This window comes from Mirounga leonina, unplaced genomic scaffold, assembly GCF_011800145.1.
Source record: "Mirounga leonina isolate KUSES-001 unplaced genomic scaffold, KU_Mleo_1.0 Mir_53, whole genome shotgun sequence".
NCBI lineage: Eukaryota > Metazoa > Chordata > Mammalia > Carnivora > Phocidae > Mirounga > Mirounga leonina.
In genome coordinates this window covers 26970954-26993260 of record NW_023270807.1, presented here as the reverse complement: position 1 = coordinate 26993260, position 22307 = coordinate 26970954, and the positions used below count along the sequence as shown (strand labels likewise).

Genomic DNA, 22307 nt, shown 5'->3' with positions numbered 1-22307 from the left:
GGCGGGGATGCGAAGAAAGGGGAACCCTCCTACACTGTTGGTGGGAATGCAAGCTGGTGCAGCCACTCTGGAAAACAGTATGGAGCGGGCTCCTGAGTGGCTCAGTTGGTTAAGCGACTGCCTTCGGCTCAGGTCATGATCCTGGAGTCCCGGGATCGAGTCCCGCATTGGGCTCCCTGCTCGGCAGGGAGTCTGCTTCTCCCTCTGACCCTCCTCCTTCTCATGCTCTCTGTCTCTCATTCTCTCTGTCTCAAATAAATAAATAAAATCTTTAAAAAAAAAAAAAGGAAAACAGTATGGAGGTTCCTCAAAAGTTGAAAATAGAGCTACCCTATGATCCAGCAATTGCACTACTGGGTATTTACCCCAAAGATACAAAAGTAGGGATCCGAAGGGGTACATGCACCCCGATGTTTATAGCAGCAATGTCCACAATAGCCAAACTGTGGAAAGAGCCAAGATGTCCATCGACAGATGAATGGATAAAGAAGATGTGGTATATATATACAATGGAATATTATGCAGCCATCAAAAGGAATGAGATCTTGCCATTTGCAACAACGTGGATGGAACTGGAGGGTATTATGTTGAGTGAAATAAGTCAAAAAGAGAAAGACATGTATCATATGATCTCACTGATATGAGGAATTCTTAATCGCAGGAAACAAACTGAGTGTTGTTGGAGTGGGGGGTGGGGTGGGAGGGATGGGTTGACTGGGTGATAGACACTGGGGAGGGTATGTGCTCTGGTAAGTGCTGTGAATTGTGCAAGACTGTTGAATCTCAGATCTGTACCTCTGAAACAAATAATGCAATATATGTTAAGAAAGAAAAAAAAGAAGAAGAAGAAGGTAGAGGGAGGGGAAGAATGAAGCGGGGGAAATCGGAGGGGTAGACGAACCATGAGAGACGATGGACTCTGAAAAACAAACAGGGTTCTAGAGGGGAGGGGGGTGGGAGGATGGGTTGGCCTGGTGGTGGGTACTGAGGAGGGCACATTCTGCATGGAGCACTGGGTGTTGTGCACAAACAATGAATCATGGAACACTTCATCTAAAACTAATGATGTAATGTATGGGGATTAACATAAGAATAAAAAAATTTAAAAAAAAATAAATAAAGTTTAGTAATGAAGATTTTTAACTTGTAAGAATTATGTTGGAAGGGCATTAACAAGAGTTCTAAGCAGTGTGTTTATTATAAAATAAGTATATAGCTAATTGAGTCTTGGCAATATATCTCTGTATATGTAAAACCACAGTTACTAATGCCATAAGGTCTTAAACTAGATGGAGAATAAAGTTAGTGAGATAGTTAGGATATACAAATACTCTTTTTATTGGTGGATAGTTTTTGAAATGACTTTACAAGTACACCAATGGGTGTGCGACAGACAGTAAGGCATATCTACAACTCAGCATTTCCACTTTCAGATATATCTATTGGAAAAATTATCAGGCATGCACTGAAAGAGCCATATACAAGAATTTTCACACCAAATCTAAAACAAACTTAAAGCCTAAGGATACTGTATGGTGACTAACATAACACAATAAAAATAATAAAAAATTAATAAATAAATAAATAAATAAATAAATAAATAAATAAATAATATTTTTTAAAAAGCCTATGGATAGGAGAGTGGAAAAATTCATCATGGCAGAATCACACCATGGTATTATAATGAGTGGTTAAAATTAGTGAACAATAGCTACAAGTATTAATATTTTAAATATCAAAACATAATGTTGAATTTCAAAATCTTATTGAAGACTGACATAGATAGCCTGATAATAATTAATTAAAATTTTTATACACAAGAAAGTCCATACTTTCTATGATTGATAAATATATAGCAAAAGTATAAACACACATATCAGAAATATACACACTGGCTTTACTAGAAGGGCTCTCTATAAAGAGATGTGGGGAAAAGATCATTGAGAGTACAGAAGGAACTTCTAATCCATTTATGATGCTTTATTTCTTAAAACTGTTTTGGTAAACAAGGACAGTAGGATTATGGCATTCATTTTATTGTTTTCTCTAAATACAAAGTATTTTAATAAAATATTTTTAAAGTAATAAAAAGTCAATTTATGAAATGAATCAAGGACAAATTTATGTGTATACTTCTGGAAACATATGCTAAAATATAAAAATGTTATTATGCAAGAACACATAGGATAAGAACATAACATTCATTTTGCAGCTATAAAACGTTGATATGACAGCATGTCATTTATGGTCATTATTTCATTTGATCTTCACATAAATACCATTACATTTTATAGAAAATTAAAATGTCTATTGAGCTTTTAATATTTTCCCAAATTCATACATATTGGTAAGGATGGATAAAGCTAGATTTAAACTTATTCCAAGCAACTCTACAACTCATACTTTTAAGTACTATACATAACTACTTTCAGTATAAAGAATGTACTAGCATCTCTTTTTCCTTTAAAATATATTTACCCTTTCCTTAATAGGAAATTGTCTAATTGAAATGTCTTTCCTGCTTGGTTTGAATTTCTTTTATATTATATTATTTATATTTGGGCTTTGGTTTCTGTTTTGTCTTGAGATAGTCTCTGAGAATTTTTCTCTGACTTTTATTTTTAAATTTCTCTTCCTTCACCATCATTTCTTCCTGGAAAATCTCACCTGTTCTTGTATGTCAACAATTATCTATATGTTACTGACTCTAAATCCAGTTTTAATTTCTTTTTTAAGGAACTAGACTGGACTTATTATCACCTTGCCAAATCTGCTTTTTCTATAATTCTACTTTAAGTTTAATGACTTTTCATTAGATAAAATATTAGCAAGAAGGAAATGCTATTGGCCTTCCCATTGGGTTAAAATTTAGGTGATGACGAAGATAATGTGCATTACGAATGTTTTTAACACTATAATATTTTTTCAAAAATATGTTTTTCCCTACTGACTAATAATCTTAGTTATGGATATATTGAAGTTTTGAAATAGTTTATATTCAAATAACTTAATTTATATTTTCATGATACTTAAGTTCAATGTGATATATTAAAGAAAATAAAATATATATTATAGTCAAATTATTTTTAGCTTGTAAATATAAAATGCATTTTTGGAATTTTTAACTGATATTTGTTTTTCTACTCTAATTTTGCATTATTAACTTTTGAATATATCGACCAAATTCAAAGAGACTATATGATAAACTATAATATTTTAGGAAGAGATTTGACTATTTCTCCTCCTATTTGGAGAAAACAAATATATTTATATTCAGAGGAAAGAAGAGAGCAGGCATAATACAAGCAAAATGATACACTTAAATTCAACTATATCCAGGATCACAGTAAATATAAATTGATTACACACTTCAGTTACTAGGCAGAGATTATTAATGGTACCTGAAGCAAAACTCAAATGTTGAAAAGATACTCATTTTATATAAAAAAGATAGAGACATATTGAAAGTAAAATAATGAGAGAGATAAATAAAAATTAGGCAAATTAAATACTGGTGTAGTTTTATTAATAAGGTAGATTTCAATATCAGGAACTATCAAAGATGGGGGACTTTATTTCACAAAAATAAGTGGGTCAACTAATCATACTGAATTATACATTTAATAAAAGAGATTCAAAATATATGAACCAGAAACTGACATAATCCAAAAAAGGAATAAGTAAAAGTAAAATTATATTTGAGAGATGAATACTTTCCTTTCAGTAATTGGTAGAATAAGTAGACAGAAAATCGGGAGGGATATACAAAATGTGAATAGTACTATCAATCCACTTACCTAAATGACTACAAAATGGTACACACAACAGTTGCAGATTACTTATTCTTCTCAACAACACATGTACCTTATTCAGAGGCCTTTTTCATTATGGGGGAGCTGAGGGCCGTAGCTGGGGCATTTCCCGTGTGCCTCCAGGGAGACCTCTTTATGTAGGGGGGCCTTGACTGAGCCAAATTTTCCACATTGACTTAATACTTTTCCACCCCTAGCCCTCTTTCTCTACCTTTCCACCAAGTGCATAGTCAAGAGCCTTTTCTTCAGGGCAATGAGAGGGTTCCCTCATCTGTGTTGCAGCCACTGGATCTTGCCTCGTGTTGTTCCTCTGGGGGGAAAAATACCTGGAGCCTCTTTGTTCCTGTTAACAGCACTGTGGCAATAAGTGAATAAAGGCTTGAATATTACTATTTTCACTTTGGCTCTATGCCCTAAGTGATCTCCTTGACCCTTGATTGCTTGCCAAGAAATTAAAAAACACTCTGTCATAGTGGGGCATATTTGTTACTTCATGCAAAATTATATGTATACTATATCAGTAATTTTTAAAGAAAAAACAATAAATTTCAACAGTAGATTTTTATAAATAATCTTTAGATAAAAATGCAAATGGAAAATAAGCACACTTTTAAAATGTTCAAATAGATGAAATATCATTTAAGGCAGTATGGACATACCGTTTTATACTTTTCCATCAAAACACAAAAGTATACATATTTATTGCAACAGTATTTTCGCATGTATTCAGGGAAAATAGGACCACCAGTTGGCAATTTAGCGTATATACCTAAAGTTTTTTCATCTGTAATAATTCAGAAATACCTGAAAATAGCTGTAATAATCTAGAAATACCTGAAGTAAGAAAGCAGGATTATATTAAACATGTGTAGAAAATATTCACTATATTGTTGTTTATTTTAGAATAGAAATAATCAAATTAAGCAACGAGAATAGCTTAAATATTATAATGTGTCCCCATAATAGAATACACCTCCAATTTAGACTATGTTTTTCAAGTGTATTGGGATATTTGGAAAATACTCAGATCGAAATATCTGATGAAAAATGGCTATATTATTCTAACTGTAATTTGGGTTTAGATGTGTATATGTAAGGTATTTATCTTCTTGTAATAAAATAAAGTATGTATTTCCTGTGTTGTGGGAAAGGTCAACAGGCATGGCAGCACTACTCCCACAGAGATTATCCATTGGGTTTCACCTCCCAGAGTGTTCAGACATCATGAAAGATTATATATCAAGAGCCCAGGCTTTTCCAGGCAGTAAGAAGTGCAGGGGGTTGGAGGAGCCAGTTAGATGGCACAAGGTGATACAGTTTCTGACTTACCCATCCCCATAATCACTCAAGACTTTGTCATTTTAAATAAATGTAAATTTTCCCTATAGATTTGCATTTTAATGGAAAGAGTGAAATATCTGAGGCCTGTAATCTATATAGTCTAGGAACAAGTTAATACACACAGGGACAGGGAAGCAGGGAGCCACAGAGAATCATGGGGAAGAATGGCTTAGGGAATCACAGAGAGACTCTGAGTTAAAATCCAGATCTAACTTAACACCAAGGTTAACCAGAGTTGTGTTGGCAAGTGGAGGCTGGATGATATTTGTATTGTACAGATATGCATAATATGGGCTAAAAGGAAATAAACCAACAATGTGAAAGTGGTCTACTCCTGTTAATGGAATTAGATGAAAATTATAATCAGAAAAAATGATTTACTTCTTTTGAATATACATTTAATTGTAGTATTGTGAAGGATAAAACATATTCCATAATTACTTTAAGATTAGGAAGTTTATATTAAATGCAATAGGATGGACAATATTAAGTGTAAAAAAAAAGTATGTCAGAACCTTATTAATTCTAAGCCATGCTCCTCATCATGAGTTAAATTTCCCTTTTTTCAATTCATTTTCTCTATAATTAAAGTGGCAGAAGGATGCTGAACTTTCTCACTGAAATTGTGATGAGGAATTTCTAATCAAGCATTTTCACAATGTCAATATTAATCTCAATAGTAATAATATAAATAGCCACATGATAAAACAATTGTTATACCCCAAATGAGAGTCAGATTTCCAATAGCCACCAAAAATAAATCATTGAAAAAAATTAAGAACTCAAACAGGGAGAGAACTGTTCTGATTGTCATTTTCATGTTTATAAAAATGAAAAAATTACAGCCACTAAATTAAAAATATGATTGATACTATGCACACAATAAACTAAAAATATAGGCACTGTGCGATTAAATGCTATTTACATCACCTCATAGCAATGATTCAGGGTTTCTTAGAGTTTCAGTGATTTACTAATAAATTTAATTTCATTTTAATAGATATTATACATAGTTAGAGCCACAATTTCTGGTCTGTGCCTATCCAAATATATTATAACTTCCTAATGTTATGGCAGAATTGTTGACTGCTGCTTTTTATACCATCAAAAAAAATACCATGAGAGCTTTATATACAGCTCCTTTGGTTCTCTTGTTTTATAACTGGTTCAGGGATGCAGATATAAGAAAGCAGTTTATGTTTTATCTCATCTTTTTAAGTTTCCTATAAGGTTTCACTGGGGAACCAACAAAAAAACAAAATTTAAAACTCATCTAGTTTAACTTTACCATCTGTTTCATTCCTCTTCTCTATTTCCATCCTCTAGTTAAATCTTTTTTTTTTGTACAATAATTTGCAGCAAGCGTGACTTATGCAAACTCATACTGAACACTGAGAGAAGTAAAGCTCAAATTAGAATTCCATATGAATACAATTTGCATTTGGGGTAGGAGTTAGAGTTTTAAAATTTTAGTTGCAACAACAGAAAATCTAAACAGAATATTTCTCTCTCTCTTTCAATCTCTCCCTCTCTCTCTTTCTCTCTCTTTCACACACACATGCACACAAGAATTTGAAGTCTCACAAAATTAGGCTTTTCAGGGGCTAGATCAGGTAAGCATTAAACCGGAGGCTCAATGTTCATATTCCTTCTAGCTCACACTAAAATAGCAACAGTGCCCTCGAAGTTCCCAGAAGAAACCAGGCATACTCTGTTCTGCCTCAGGGCCTTTATCTTAAAGATTTTGACCCAAATTTCTGGTTTGTGGGGTTTTTCATTCTGTTTAGGTATTTTCTCAAATGTTTACCTTTTCAGTGAGTTCTTCCATAGACACCCAGTGGAAAATGTTAAATACTCACTTCTGGTTCATACATGTCATCTCCTTTTTTTAGTTTCTTTTTAACAACCATTGCCATCCAGTTTCCCAGATAACAGTATAGTTCTTCACATATCTTTTTCATTGTCTATAAGTGTATATTAGGCTGAAATTTAAGCTCTTTGTAGGTAGATATCTTTGTTTCTTTGTACAGGACTACCCTTCTTCCAGGGAAGGCAGCAAAATTTCAGCCTGGGGGAAGAGCCACCTAGGCACACCAAATTTGTTTCAATTTTTCCTCTTATTTATATTATTGAACATTTAGCTGAAAAATTTAGAGGTTAAGTAGCATGAAATACGTGATGAGAACGAGTTCTCTCTACTTTGTTTTTAAGGAGGGGGGAGGCAGGAGCAGGATTCCAGATTTATTAAACATAAAATGGCTAAATTAAAGAGTCATTGAACTGCTTGAAGTAGCTTTAGGAAGGCTATATAATCAGGGTCCACTTCAATAATCTCCTGGTCCATGTCTTATACCTCAGAAATTGTTACTCCTTTGCTCTTCTCTCTCTTTCATAGACTAGTTTCTCAATGACTTTCTCTATCTACTTCATTAAGTGGGTAATTTATCCTGTTCTGTTCAGATTTTTGGTAGGGAAGTTGACTGTTGCCTAAAATAATGTTTGAAAGAGAATCATGTCCTCACAGTAGCTTTAAACTTTTAAGTCTTTTTCCTGTGCATATGTTACTTCTTTATTTTAGTTCTGCAATATATTTTAATCATTTGAATCCCAAGCATATTTTAAATAAGCAAGCACAAACAACATGTTTTGACTTGGAATAAATTTTTTCAAAGAACTCAAGAAAAAAAATTTTCCTAGGGTTAGTGTTTAACTGATTGCCAAATGATTTTATTGTCCTACGTTGTTAATAACAAAAAGTGGTAGGAACTTCTTTTACGGTTGGACTCACATAGTATTAGCTGAGTCCCCTTGACACTGCCTTCCTAGGCGGCAAGCAATGATTAAGCAACAGGTATCCCCATCTTCGAAGAATTAACTGATTTACAATAAATAATAACTGCAATTCCACATATTTTTATGTGATTATAATAATTAGTACTAGCTGTATAATAGCTAATGATGAATAAACCTAAATTATGAATATATTAAAAAACTCTCATATTTAAAAAATTGATTTTATTTGATTTTATACTATTATCAATTTATAAAAGCAAGAACGGAGGGTGTTTCAAGCATACATTTTATCGTTTCTTTTGCCTACTTTCAGCAGAATTTTTATGTCAGGTGATAAAGTAAATTAAAACAGCTTAAGTATAAGAAGTGACAACCTACTCCAAACTAGTGCAATCCTGTGAATAGTTGAAATCTAGTTTTAGGACTGTCTGTAACTAATTGATACAGATGAATCAGTGCAGGTCAGACAAAAAGGTTGGTTCTGTATCTTGGAAGGAATAGGCTCATCATTCATTGGTTAAAATTCTGTGTTTACTTTGAAATGGTAGGCGTGCTTGTGAGTCCATTTGTCACCTACTTAGGGAAACAGCAGGCATGCTCATAAAGTGAGATCTTGTCTTTTAACATTTTGCTCTTCCATTACTCACTCAGACAGGAATAGCCCCTGCTAACATATCCTGCATGTGTACGTGACTTACTAATCTATCACCCACACCAGGATACATTGGAGAATTAAATGGGGTTCTATCAATTACTTGTCTGGTATAACAGGCATTGCACCAGGGCTGGTTTATACATGGAACACTGTTTAACTGGTATTCTTCCCCAATATGGACACCGAGTTTTTATAAATTGTGATCTATATGATCCTGATATTATCATTAACAAATTATGAAGTTATGTTTCACCTAGCACTCTAAGAAACCAATGAAAGCATTAATTAAAAATGAGGTGATCAACACTACAAAGTGAGAATCATACATAATTTACTATACAGCTATCATCTTGAGGGCAGATGTAATCAGGGGTAATCACAGAGGCCCATGGGTTAACTAACTTTCATTCTTCCACAATAAGTTTTGGTGAAAGCCTTTGTCAGGGGTCTCTATGGAAAATGTTTCTACCCTTCTTTTCATCTCAGATTTTGTAGCTTTCTTATTTGTGCCATGTGACTAGTTGTTCTTAATGAAATAATATTTATGGAAAAACTACTTTGTAGAAACTGTACCTAGGCATACACTGCTGAATAAGACAGGTCATGGTCCTATCCCATGCTTTACAGTAGTCATTCTAAGTTTAGGTTTGATGATTGTATCTTAGGGGCTCCTGGGTGCCTCAGATGGTTAAGTGTCTGCCTTCAGCTCAGGTCATGATCTCCAGGTCCTGGGATCAAGCCCCACGTTGGGCTCCCAGCTCAGCGGGGAGTCTGCTTCTCCCTCCCCTCTGCTTCTCCCTCTGCTTGTGCTCTTTCTCTCTCTCTCTCAAATGAATAAATAAAATCTTTAAAATATATATAAGGAAGGATTAAAAAGGAATGAAATATTGCCATTTGCAAAGACGTGGATGCATCTAGAGAGTCTTACACTAAGCAAAATAAATCAGTCAGAGAAAGACAAATACCATGTGATTTCACTCATATGTGAGAGTTAAGAAACAAAACAAATGAACATAGGGGGAGAAAAAGAGAGGCAAATGAAGAAACAGATCTTAACTATGGGGGACCAACTGTGGGTTACTGGAGGGGAAGTGGGCATGAGGATGGGTTATATAGGTGATAGGGTATTAAGGAGGGCACTTGTGATGAGCACTGAGTGTTGTATGTAAGTGGTGAATCACTAAATTCTATACTTAAAACTAATATTACATTGTATGTTAACTAACTGCAATTTAAAGAAAAATTTGGAGAAAGAAAAAAAGAAGAATTATTTCCTCAAACTGATGGCTTAATGTTAAATATATTTCCTACCTCCTTTCCCCAGCTCTTCATAATCTTTTCTTACCTGAACCTATGATTGGACAGAAAAGTTCAGGGAATAAGAATTGCATGCAGATGAATGGTCACAAAAGGAATCTTGTACGTCCTGAAAGAATAGGAGCGGCAGTATTTTTGTTGGTTGTTGCCATTGTATTTTGACTAGATTTACTATTAGCAAATCTGGGCCAGCCCCTAATTATTCTTACATCTGTTATGTGAACAGAGAAAGGCATTTGCTTCACCACTTCTTTGTCAGTTACCAATTTTTCTCAGCTAATCACCTGAAGTCCTAATTCTTTATCTTTCTAGATGCCCTTCACAAAGTTAGTATGTTTTTGCAAGCAATCTTTCTTAATTTACAAAAATTCCTTCTGACAATATGCTGATGACTAGAACTCTTTACAATGAGGTGCAAAGTTTAACTACATAATTGTAACAAAAAGGCTTAATATAGACTGTCACCCAGTTAAATTTTCTTGCAAAGAAAATTAAAATTACTCATCTCATTTGAACAGTGAATATAGAAATCAGGATACATAAATTTCAGTTTTAAAAAACTAGGTGCCTCTGTTACTCTTACTCTGCAAAGTTCTAATTTTCTTTTTTTTCTTAAGATTTTATTTATTTATTTGACAGAGAGATAGAGAGAGAGAACAAGTAGGCAGAGAGGCAGGCAGAGGTAGAGGGAGAAGCAGGCTCCCCGCCGAGCAGGGAGCCCAATGCGGGGCTCAATCCCGGGGACCCTGGGATCATGACCTGAGCCGAAGGCAGCCGCTTACCCAACTGAGCCACCCAGGTGCCCCAAAGTTCTAATTTTCTAACCACTTCTTTTTAATTCTATTCTATCTCTTTAGTAATGATTTTAATAACTCAGTGGTGGTAACCAAGGTGAATGAGCTGAACTTTAAAATGAACCTAATTGACCCACAGAAGCACATTGTCCCTAATTTCCTCATTAAAACTCCTGATTTAAATATAAGAAAGACCTGAAGAAATTATAAAATTATCTAGAATCACCCCCAAAGAGGATGCCGTGGTGAATTTTAATATTTTTAATATGGTCCAATTTGATCTATTCTATGAGAACCAGCAGGTAAAGTCATACTCATATCTACCCATTTATGAAAATATATTCGGTAGCTTATTTAGGAAAATATTTAATATTTAAGTAGCTAAATATAAAATGTAAAATCAGTGAGGTAGAAATTGATTATAAAAAATGATACAGGGGCGCCTGGGTGGCTCAGTTGGTTAAGCGACTGCCTTCGGCTCAGGTCGTGATCCTGGAGTCCTGGGATCGAGTCCCGCATCGGGCTCCCTGTTCGGCAGGGAGTCTGCTTCTCCCTCTGACCCTCCCCCCTCTCATGTGCTTGCTCTCTCTCATTCTCTCTCTCTCAAATAAATAAATAAAATCTTTTAAAAAAAATGATACAGGAAAAACTATGATGACAACTAGGTAACTATCAAATCATCCTGAATATCCCAGAAATTGCCCTGAAGACTGACAGAACAAACCCCACAACTAAGAGAAAGGGTTACATCAAAGGAGGCTGCAAAGATGGAGACAGGGGTAGGGAGAGAAACGGATCTTGGCCTTTGTGGTGGGAAGGGAGCTGCAGTCATGGAGAAAGGCTGGGAGCTCATGAGGAAAAGGAATCCCCATAGCAACTGGCTTGGAAATCAAAAGGGACCAAATTTTGTGACTTCTGACAATCAGCAGGGCTTAAAGCCTAGAGTTTTAAAGGTCAGGGGGCTTGGCTTGCTCAGCAGGGAGTCTGCTTGAGATTCTCTCGCTCTCCCTCTGCCACTCCCTCTGCTCTCTCTCTTTCTCTTTCTCTCCCCACCCCACTAAATAAATAAATAAATAAATAAATAAATAAATAAATAAATAATCTTTAAAAAATATGAAGATACTTACTGGAATTGAGAGAAGAGTGGAGGACATCAGTGAGACCGTTGACACAGATAAGGAATAACAGCAGAGACAAGGGGCTCAAAACCAAAATCAGAAACACACTTGATGGAATAAATGGAAGGCAGGAAGAAGCAAGCAGAGGAATTAAATAATGACCTAGAAGACAGAGTAATGGGAAGTAATCAAGCTGAACAAAAGAGAGAAAAAAATTATGCAAAACAATAGACTTAAGGAACTCAGTGATTCCATCGAACATAATAATATATATATAATATATATCTATAACTATATAATTATATATAATTTAGCCAAGAATGAAATCTGACATTCACAATGACATGAATGGAGCTAGACTGTATAATTCTAAGTGAAATATGTCAGTAGTTCAAAGACAAATACCATATGATTTCACTCATATGTGGGATTTAAGAAACAAAACAAATGAGAAAAGGGAAAAAAGAGAGAATGAAAAATCAAGAAACAGACTGTTAATTATAGAGAACAAACTGTTAGTTACCAGAGGGGGAGGGGGAGGGGATGAGTTAAATAGGTGATGGGGATTAAAAATTGCACTTGTGATGAACACTGGGTGATGTATGGAATTGTTGAATCACTCTATTGTACACCTGTATGTAAACTAACTGAAATAAAAATAAATACTTAAAAAAACCTCAAAACGTAAAAAGCCAAGAAAAGGTGGGGGAGAATATCACTTGCTAAGTAAACACTTTAAATACATATGGATAATGGAGCATCTGGGTGATTCCGTCGTTAAGTGTCAGACTCTTGATTTCAGCTCAGGTCAAGATCTCAGGATCGTGAGATTGAGCCCTGCCGTGGGCTCCGTGCTCAGCATGAATCTGTTTGAGATTCTCTCTCTCCTTCTCCCTCTGCCCCTCCCATGTGCACTCTCTCTCCTTCTCTAAAAATAAATAAATAAAATCTTTAAATACATACTATTTATTTTGTAGATAATATATTATTATATATTTACACATATATATTTATATTATATTTATAAATAAATAATTCTGTTTATTATATAATTATATAAATATGTAATTATTTATAAAATAATTTCATATTATTTATATTACATTATCTATGTACTTATATAATATATATTCATATATTATATATAAATTTAATTTTTCTTCACTCCAAAATAGTAAAATAGACCTAGGCAAAACATGTCTACATATTCTTACACAGTTTATAAAAATTGATAAGTGCTTAAAATAAATATAAATATAGAATCATCAGGGAATATAGATCTTGTAGTCCTAAGTATAAGGCATGATTTAGGGATATAGTTTCTTTGAAAGAGAGAAGTTTAAGATACTTAATACAGCAAGAGAAGCAGGATATCTAAAAGAAATCATTATCTAGCCTAAGAAATGTGGCTGTTAGAATAATAAATCAACATCTAGAGTTGTTTTTAAAGTTTCTTCATATCAATCAAGATCAGTCTCCCTTTATAAAAAAAGGAAAAACCTTAAGGAAAGCATCATCAAATACATTTGGCATATGAGATGTTAAATCAGTTGGTTAGGATTATAAAATTTTTATGAATATGTATTTTGTGTCAATCAAATAAAAGTCATTAAACTTTGGTACTGCAAAATTTGCTCCTTTCTGATATAACATATACTGACATGTGATGCCAAAAAAAAAAAAAAAAACGATTGCTTTCCTTTTTATGGGCCATTCTCTTGATTTTCTTGCTTCTTTTTACTGCCATTGTGAAACTACTTCATCATTGTCTTAATTTCACTCTTTGTTTACCAAAATTATGCTCTCACAGGCTTATTGAAGTTCAAAGTCAGTTCAAGTGTAGGTTTCTAATATGTGCCAGTCAATTAGTTCACTGTCAACAACAAGATAGATGTTCACATCCAAATGCATGTTTGTATATCCCCGCCCCCTGGCACCCCACTCACTTCCAAAAGAAATAGTATAAATGCTGAATTGTTTGCCATTTTCAATTTTTATATATAAACTTGGCAGTCAAGTACAGGATAAATTGTTTTTTCTGTATATTTTTTATATTTTCTGTATATATTTTATTAGCAATTTATAAATATACACTATTTACTGCAATAAATGTAATATTAATTTTCTTACAGAAATATGAGCTATATATTTTGTAGGATAAGGGCAAATTTAATATAGTTGATAGATATTCAAATTTGAAACAATCCTCAGAAAATGAGTTTAGTCTCATCTCTAGATTGAGGAAACTTTTGATAAGAGTGTTAGGTAAGTGGGGCGCCTGGGTGGCTCAGTCGTTAAGCGTCTGACTTTGGCTCAAGTCGCGGTCCCAGGGTCCTGGGATCAAGCCCCGCATCAGGCTCCCTGCTCGCGGGAAGCCTGCTTCTCCCTCTCCCACTCCCCCTACTTGTGTGCCCTCTCTTGCTGTACCCTCTCTCACTGTGCCTCTCTATCCGTCAAATAAATAAATAAAATCTTTAAAAAAAAAAAAAAAGAGTGTTAGATAAGTTATGCTGTGGTGGTTAACCCCCACAAACACACAGGTGCATACACAAATATTTCAGAGGCCTGAAACAACAGAAGATAATTTCTATCATCACATGCCAGCTCAGCTCTGTTCCTCATTCTCATTCATTTCAGGAATAATACTTTGAATGTATAATCTACTGAGGACAACTAACTATCGTGGTTTGCAGAGGATGGAGTGCCTTCATTGGACACAGGAATTTCAATACAAACAAGGTCAAGTCCCAGGCTAACAGTTGAGTTGGTCACACTAAATCCACTCTACCACAACAGTTTAACCCATTTTATATAAAAAGAGCCATATTTCTATTTCATGGATGAAGGTTGAAACTGCCACAGATTTCCACAGGATTGCTGCCACAGATTTCCAGACTGCCACAGATTTTCTAACAAACATTTGTTACCTAATACATGAATTCAATGAGGAGTATTAAAACTAAGGATTATTTTCTGCCCTCCTGCAAAAAAAAAAAAACTAAGGATTATTTTTTTTCTTTTTTTTTTTAAGATTTATTTATTTATTTATTTGACAGAGAGAGACACAGTGAGAGAGGGAACACAAGCAGGGGGAATGGGAGAGGGAGAAGCAGGCTTCCCGCAGAGCAGAGAGCCCTATGTGGGGCTCGATCCCAGGACGCTGGGATCATGACCTGAGCCGAAGGCAGACACTTAACGACTGAGCCACCCAGGCGCCCCTAAGGGTTATTTTTAAAGCATTAATTCCAAGTGTTAATTTGGGGGAATTAAAAAATAAAATAGTTAAGTGAGCGTTTCCATGTGAATGTTTTTAATCCTCATGGAACCAAATAAAATTGATGGAGAAAAATTATTACTACCATGTTATCTGAGGTCACTGTAGAACCTTAGGTAACTTAATGGCAGAGAAGACCATTCATACTACTGGAAATTAACTTTAATGTAAAAGAGAGGCCATTTTAGAGTAACTGAGTTTTACAGACACCAATTTGGTCAAATTATGCTGAATCATCAAGTCTTTCTATTTAAGTTTATAAGAATTAAGAAAATAGTGTTTTAATAGGTAGGATTTTATTAGTTACCATGTCCACACGAATTCAGAATGACTACTTTTCCTTAATTAATTAATCAATTAATTAATTTTTCAGATTATTTCTCATCTTTAGTGTTGATTCCAGCTAGTTATATGGCCATTTATTAATTAATATAAAGGCTTCCACTTTAATATTCATATTTTGTCTAGCTATTAGGCAATTGTATTGTGAATCCAGGTAAAAGGTCATCATGGCTTGAAACAGTGAGTACAAAGATCACTTAGTGTAGTAATTGCAATAAAGGAAATTTCAGATGTTTGTGATTCTTTGCGCCCCATGACTCAGCTATTCTAACCTTGGCCAATTCGGGGGAATTTTCTCACTGAAAGCTTGGAGAGTTAGAAATAAATGTAGCGTATGCTCTAAACAGAATATGCAATAGTAGTCTGTCCCCAGAGCTTAAATTTATCTTATTAGTTTATGCCATTCTAAAACCTCAGTAAAGTAGCCTGTATTAAAACTTAATGATGGCTTGAATGTGACTTGAAATTGTTTAAATTTTATTAATTCCATTGTGGATGTAACCAGATACAAATTCTGTCTTTGAAGATACTAGGGATCACCATAGACAAATCATATTATTAGAAAATATGTCCTAATCATATTAAAATATTTTCAAATGATATACAAATTTTTAAAAACCCAACAAATTCGAATAGTACCTTGGCATTTCATTGTGTTAATCCTATTGGTTCACCTGTGCTTTAAATAGTGTATCTCTTAATACCATAGTTACTTTTAATTTGTAATATACATGTTCATATACCACAGAAATTGTGACTTCTTTATTTATTTATTTATTTATTTATTTATTTATTTATTTATTTATTTATTTTTTTAAAGATTTTATTTATTTGACAGAGAGAGACACAGTGAGAGAGGGAACACAAGCAGGGGGAGTGGGAGAGGGAGAAGCAGGCTTCCCACTGAAGAGGGAGCCCGATGTGGGGCTCAATCCCAGGACCCTGGGATCATGACCTGAGCCAAAGGCAGACGCTTAACCGACTGAGCCACCCAGGCACCCCGAAATTGTGACTTCTTTAGAGGAAAAGCCCAATTAACTTAGGTCTGGGTGGAAGCTGAGTGCGGTGGAAGATCTCAGAAACTGGGTAATCATTATGCTATTTCTGCTGATTGGTTTCCTTCTGTAGAAGGTATGAGTGCTAAGTGGAGCATCTCTTGGCATTGTGATGTGCCTTCAGTTAGGGGAGCAGCCCTGGGCTTCTCTGGAGGCACTGAGTGGCCGGTGCTCTGGGACTCCTGGCTCTGTCATGAACTCATTGGAGGGGCAGCCCTAGGCTGGGGCACATGCTGGGTCACGTACAAAGCTCTGGTGTCAGAGCCGTTGACACAGTTTTAAATCTATCTGACCCCTGGCATTTGGTCAGAGTACCTCATGGTGCCCTACTGGTCAGGGACTTCTCCTGGCTACAGTGGGATCCCTGGATGGTCATGGTGTCTGTCCCACCCTCAGGCTGTGTACTTAACAGGACAAAAACCCAGGCTAATACACACTAGGGAACATACTTTGTCATATATATATACACACACACATATATATATATGTATATATATATATAAACATATTTCAATAAGATATATATCATTTTGCATTAGAGAACAATGAAAGTGGTACAGTAGTAAGGTGGACATAGAGACCTTGAAAGGCTGTCCAAATGCTTTACATCCACGGTATGAGAAACAATTTACTGTTCCCAGCCCAATCAGATATATATATATCTCCCAGAAAACAGAGCATAAGGGACTGTTGTAGATTGATGAATGAGTCAATCTAGCCAAAAGAATATCACATAAGCATTTTGAACATGAACATGATGAAAGATAGTACAGAAAGAGAAGTTAAAAGAATAAAAGAAATAAACAAAAGTAGCATAAAAGGTATGTCTTATAAACTTTAATTGGTACTTTTAGAAATCAGCTGTATATTTATATATATTTATAAGCAAAATACTTATAAACATATTTCAATAAGATATATATCATTTTGCATTGCTTCCTTTTCTAGTATGTATGTACTTTAGAGTGCACAAGATACTCGTGTTGGATTGTGAAGAATGTTTGCTTAATTCATCTGTACCCCTGCTACTGTGGAATCATCCGCCATGATATTTGAGCCATGAAAGTCCAACCTCCTCCTCAATTTAAATATGTGTGGCAACTGGGATTTAAAGGTAATCCAATTAATTTCTTTAAAATATGCCTGAGGGCGCCTGGGTGGCTCAGTTGGTTAAGCGACTGCTTTTGGCTCAGGTCATGATCCTGGAGTCCCTGGATCGAGTCCCGCATCGGGCTCCCTGCTCGGCGGGGAGTCTGCTTCTCCCTCTGACCCTATCCCCTCTCATGCTGTTTCTCTCTCTCTCTCTCTCTCTTTCTCTCTCTCTCTCTCTCAAATAAATAAATAAATAAAATCTTTAAAAACATAAAATAAAATAAAATATGCCTGAATTACTTCAAAATCTATTAGGTAAGTATGTTTTCTAATTATACTAAATATTTTATATCTCAAAACACAAAATAAAGTAAAAAATGTATTTAATACTGTGTTCTCTGATTTGTTCCTTTAATAGATGTATGCTTAACACCCACTACCTCCCAGGAATTCTGCTTGGTGCAAGATATATAATAATGAAGAAAGCTAGAGCTATTCCCTACTCTTATAGATCTGTTTTTTGGAGAGGAATTATTGGGCACATACAATGATGAGTGTATAATTGTAAATTGAAATAAAATGTTCCTACAGAAAGAAATAGCCTCTCATGAAAGCTTATAATGAAAGGAAAAAAATGAAAAAATTATGGACAATTGGAAGTGTAAGTTGGGAGGTCAGGTAAGGTTTCCTTTATAAAATGACCCTTGAACAAAGGTACAAAGAATAAAGCCAGGGTAGAGAAGTTGGAGAAGAGTGCATTTTAGTTTGAGGGAATTATATTTTTAAAAACACTATGTTTCAAAGGATACAAAGTTTCAGTTATGCAAGATAAAGCAGTTTTGAAATCTACTGTACAACATAGGGCCTATGATTAATGGTACCATATTATATATTTAAAATTTTGCTAAGAAGGTAGATATTATATTAAATGTTCTTATCACAAAAGAGAAAAACCAAAATAACAAAAAAACAAAGTGGGTGGGAAGAAAGTTCTAGAGGTGATAGATAAATTTATGACATTGATTTTGATTATGGTTCACATATGTATATGTAACTCCAAACACATCAAGTTGTATACATTAAATATCTACAACTTTTTATATGTCAATCATACCCCCAATAAAGTGGGTTAAAAAAAACTTCCACTGAATTAGAAGAGATGAATCCTTTGAAGACCTGGCTGGATCTCTGAGAGCAAGAATAGAAATAAGATTTGGGGAGAGGGCCATGCCAGAACTAAAATGCTGGGTTAAATATTTATATTTTTATTCTAAAAGGAATAGGAAATCACTGTTGAGTTTGACACATTTAAAAAGCGATCAAGTGGAGAATGGAAAACTGATAGAATTAGTTGAATATTAGTTATCTTGTGAGGGGATGGAAGCTTGAAGTACATGGAATTTCTTGTTTATGAAGTGAATACAGACAGCAAGTGACAGGTGTCAATGGGAATTCTAGGTTTCTGGCTTTAACACTTGAAATAATTCCAACACATTTTATTAAATATGTTTTAATTATTTTATACAATGGCAGTTCTTATTTCAAAATTTATTTTGATGAACATAATTTTCTGTTCTATGATTACACTTTGTATACTATTTGACTTAGCTCATGCAAATTGATCGACATTCTTAACACTGTATGGTACTTCAGGTAAATCTTTTAAAGACTATTTCTTCTGTCAATGATATTTTGGCATTATAGTTTATCAACAATCAGCAAATGAGTATATTTGATATGTCTGTTCTCAACTAATGGCTTATTTTATTCAACTGACAACAGCTGCACTTACAGCACTACTATTATATTAAAATGGTGTTGAAGTAAACTAACAATTAGCTTTTTAGACAGTAGACATGATAATTTATTTCATTATGCTCTAAAATGTTATTCTGAAGAGTTAACAACCCCTAATGACAGAAATAGTTATCGGTTCATTAAACAAATCACACTCAACACCAAAAGAGAGCAATGACCTGTTGACTATTTTATGTTAGTGCTAAAAGGAACTCAGGACATTGTATTATGAATACTTACTATTTTAAAAATGACACAAAACAAGCAAACAAGAACAACAACTGAGGTTAGAGAAGTTACCTGATATATCTGGTCTCAGGACTATTTAGGGATTGTGTTAATTTAGTGGTTTTAAACCTTAGCCACATATTCTAATCACCTGAGGGACTTTTAAAACCTACTACTGCTGGACTTGCATTAGAGAACAATGAAAGTGGTACAGTAGTAAGGTGGACATAGAGACCTTGAAAGGCTGCCCAAATGCTTTACATCCACGGTATGAGAAACATAATTTACTGTTCCCAGCCCAATCAGTTCATGGACTTCAGGGCCTGCATCATTTTTATACTCGATTTTCCTTTGTCTCAAAGTAGAAATAATGCATGTATACATTCACTAAATTATAAACATTAAATTCTCTGAGAACCAAAAATAGCTACAGGGAACATATTCACAAAAATAAAATAGCAAATATATTTTTAGGAAAAATAGGAGGCGTAATAGGAAATCAAACAGCTTGTTAATAAATCATCTCTGAGTAAACATAGTGGTTTTTTTTTTTTAAGATTTTATTTATTTATTTGACAGAGAGAGACACAGCGAATGAGGGAACACAAGCAGGGGGAGTGGGAGAGGGAGAAGCAGGCTTCCCGCAGAGCAGGGAGCCCGATGTGGGACTCGATCCCAGGACCCTGGGATCATGACCTGAGCCGAAGGCAGACACTTAACGACTGAGCCACCCAGGTGCCCGAGTAAACATAGTTTTATGAATGATAAAGTAAGTTTATTTTAAAGTAAAACAAATAGATTTTTTAGGACATGGGATAATATGAAGTCAAAACTGTTCATGCATAAATCAGCTTTGAGCAGTTAACATCAAGGTAATGTAAGTGTATTTAGACATTATCCTTTCATGAAACTAAGTTCAGAACTTAATGAACATAAGGTGATGATTACAAAAATAAGAATTATGTGACCTCCACCTCTGAGAATCTAAATGACTTGGGCTGTCCAAGCTAAAGAAGGCAGTGTGATGAAGCTAAATAGTCAATAAATAGTTAAGTAGGGCTACCCAAATTCCTTTTTACTGCCAGTAGAAAGATTCAATAAAACAATTCTCCCAGGAAAGTTTTCAAAACAAAAAAAGAAGTTAGGTTAAATTTTGAAAGTATGTAAATAGAATTACGTCTTTTATGTAATTCTTTTTTTTTTTTTTCCGGTTGATGCTGTTAAGATCTCATTTCCTTTTTTTCTCTTAAAATATAATTGAAGAGGAACATTAAAATCAAGCTGGTAAATTTGCATGGGGTGCATTAATTTTGCCAGTAGTAAAATTATTTTTAATTAAGAGATTTTTCTACCAACTAAGTGAAGTGTCTTACACGCCCAATCAATTCTTGCCAATATGATTGCTCTACAAAGAAGGGATGATAATTAAGTAGAAGAAGCCCCTTCAAGGACAATTGGTCTACAGTGCACAACTTGAGAAAGAGCTGACATGCACCGTTTCTTTTCAATGTCATCATCTATGTTCATTATATGTATTATTAGGTTTGAGAAAAGGAGATACTGACAGAGTGGATAATGAGTTGTGAAGTGAAATAAGATAATATGAATCTAGTTAAGAAAAGATGAAATCATAGCAAAAATAAAGACATAAGTTCTCTGAATTCCTTTCTTTTTTTTAAAGCTTGTGATCATTACAACTTCGTTAACTGAATTTGAAACACACATTTACAACATTTAATATGTGTTAGTGAAGTTTTTTTTTTTCTAAATGAAAGAGTTCTGTGCTTCTGAATTGATATTGCAAACCAATATGTACTTTAAATTCTCTTTTTTTCTTTATGAAGTAGTAGATCTTTTTTTTTTTATTTTTTTTTTTTTTAAGATTTTATTTATTTATTTGCGAGAGAGAGAATGAGAGACAGAGAGCATGAGAGGGAGGAGGGTCAGAGGGAGAAGCAGACTCCCTGCCGAGCAGGGAGCCTGATGCGGGACTCGATCCAGGGACTCCAGGATCATGACCTGAGCCGAAGGCAGTCGCTTAACCAACTGAGCCACCCAGGCGCCCCATGAAGTAGTAGATCTTATTTGTGGTAAAAGATATTGTAAGATATTAATTATAATCTATTCATTTAAATGACTTTTATAATTTTATAATGATTAATTGGAGATTGGAAATTCCTGTATCTCCAAAGCAATCTTGATCAAGAGTACTTTTTCTTATTATACTGCTCCTCTTTCAAGTCTTTTGTTAAATACCTGCTGTTATTTCTATATCCATTTAAGATTTTCTGGCCTTGGCGTGCGGGGGTGGCTCATCTGCCTTTAGCTCAGGTCATGATCTCAGAGTCCTGGAATCGAGCCCCACATTGGGCTCTTTACTTAGTGGGAAATCTACTTCTCCCTCTCGCTCTCCCTTTGTGCTCTCTCTCTCAAATAAATAAATAAAATCTTAAAAGAAAAAAAAAAAAGAAGATTTTCAGGCCTTACTTCAAGATTTAAAAAACAAATCTGAGTTTTAAAAACCAAATGTATTTTAGTACGTTTCACTTACATTACCTATAAAAAATGTTTACAGTAACGGGATTTTGTTAACTATTAAATAAAAATAAGTGGCTTTTGGGGCGCCTGGGTGGCTCAGTTGGTTAAGCGACTGCCTTCGGCTCAGGTCATGATCCTGGAGTCCCGGGAT

The 22307-nt window shown here is 34.5% G+C and overlaps 1 protein-coding gene across 1 annotated transcript in view; it reads left to right on the top strand.

Moving 5' to 3' along the window:
- EYS (eyes shut homolog) overlaps positions 1-22307 on the top strand; it is a 162374-nt gene that overhangs the window by 117112 nt on the left and 22955 nt on the right. The window contains 1 exon segment of the mRNA XM_034990397.1: positions 17450-17615. Coding sequence (XP_034846288.1) covers positions 17450-17615 — 166 coding nt within the window.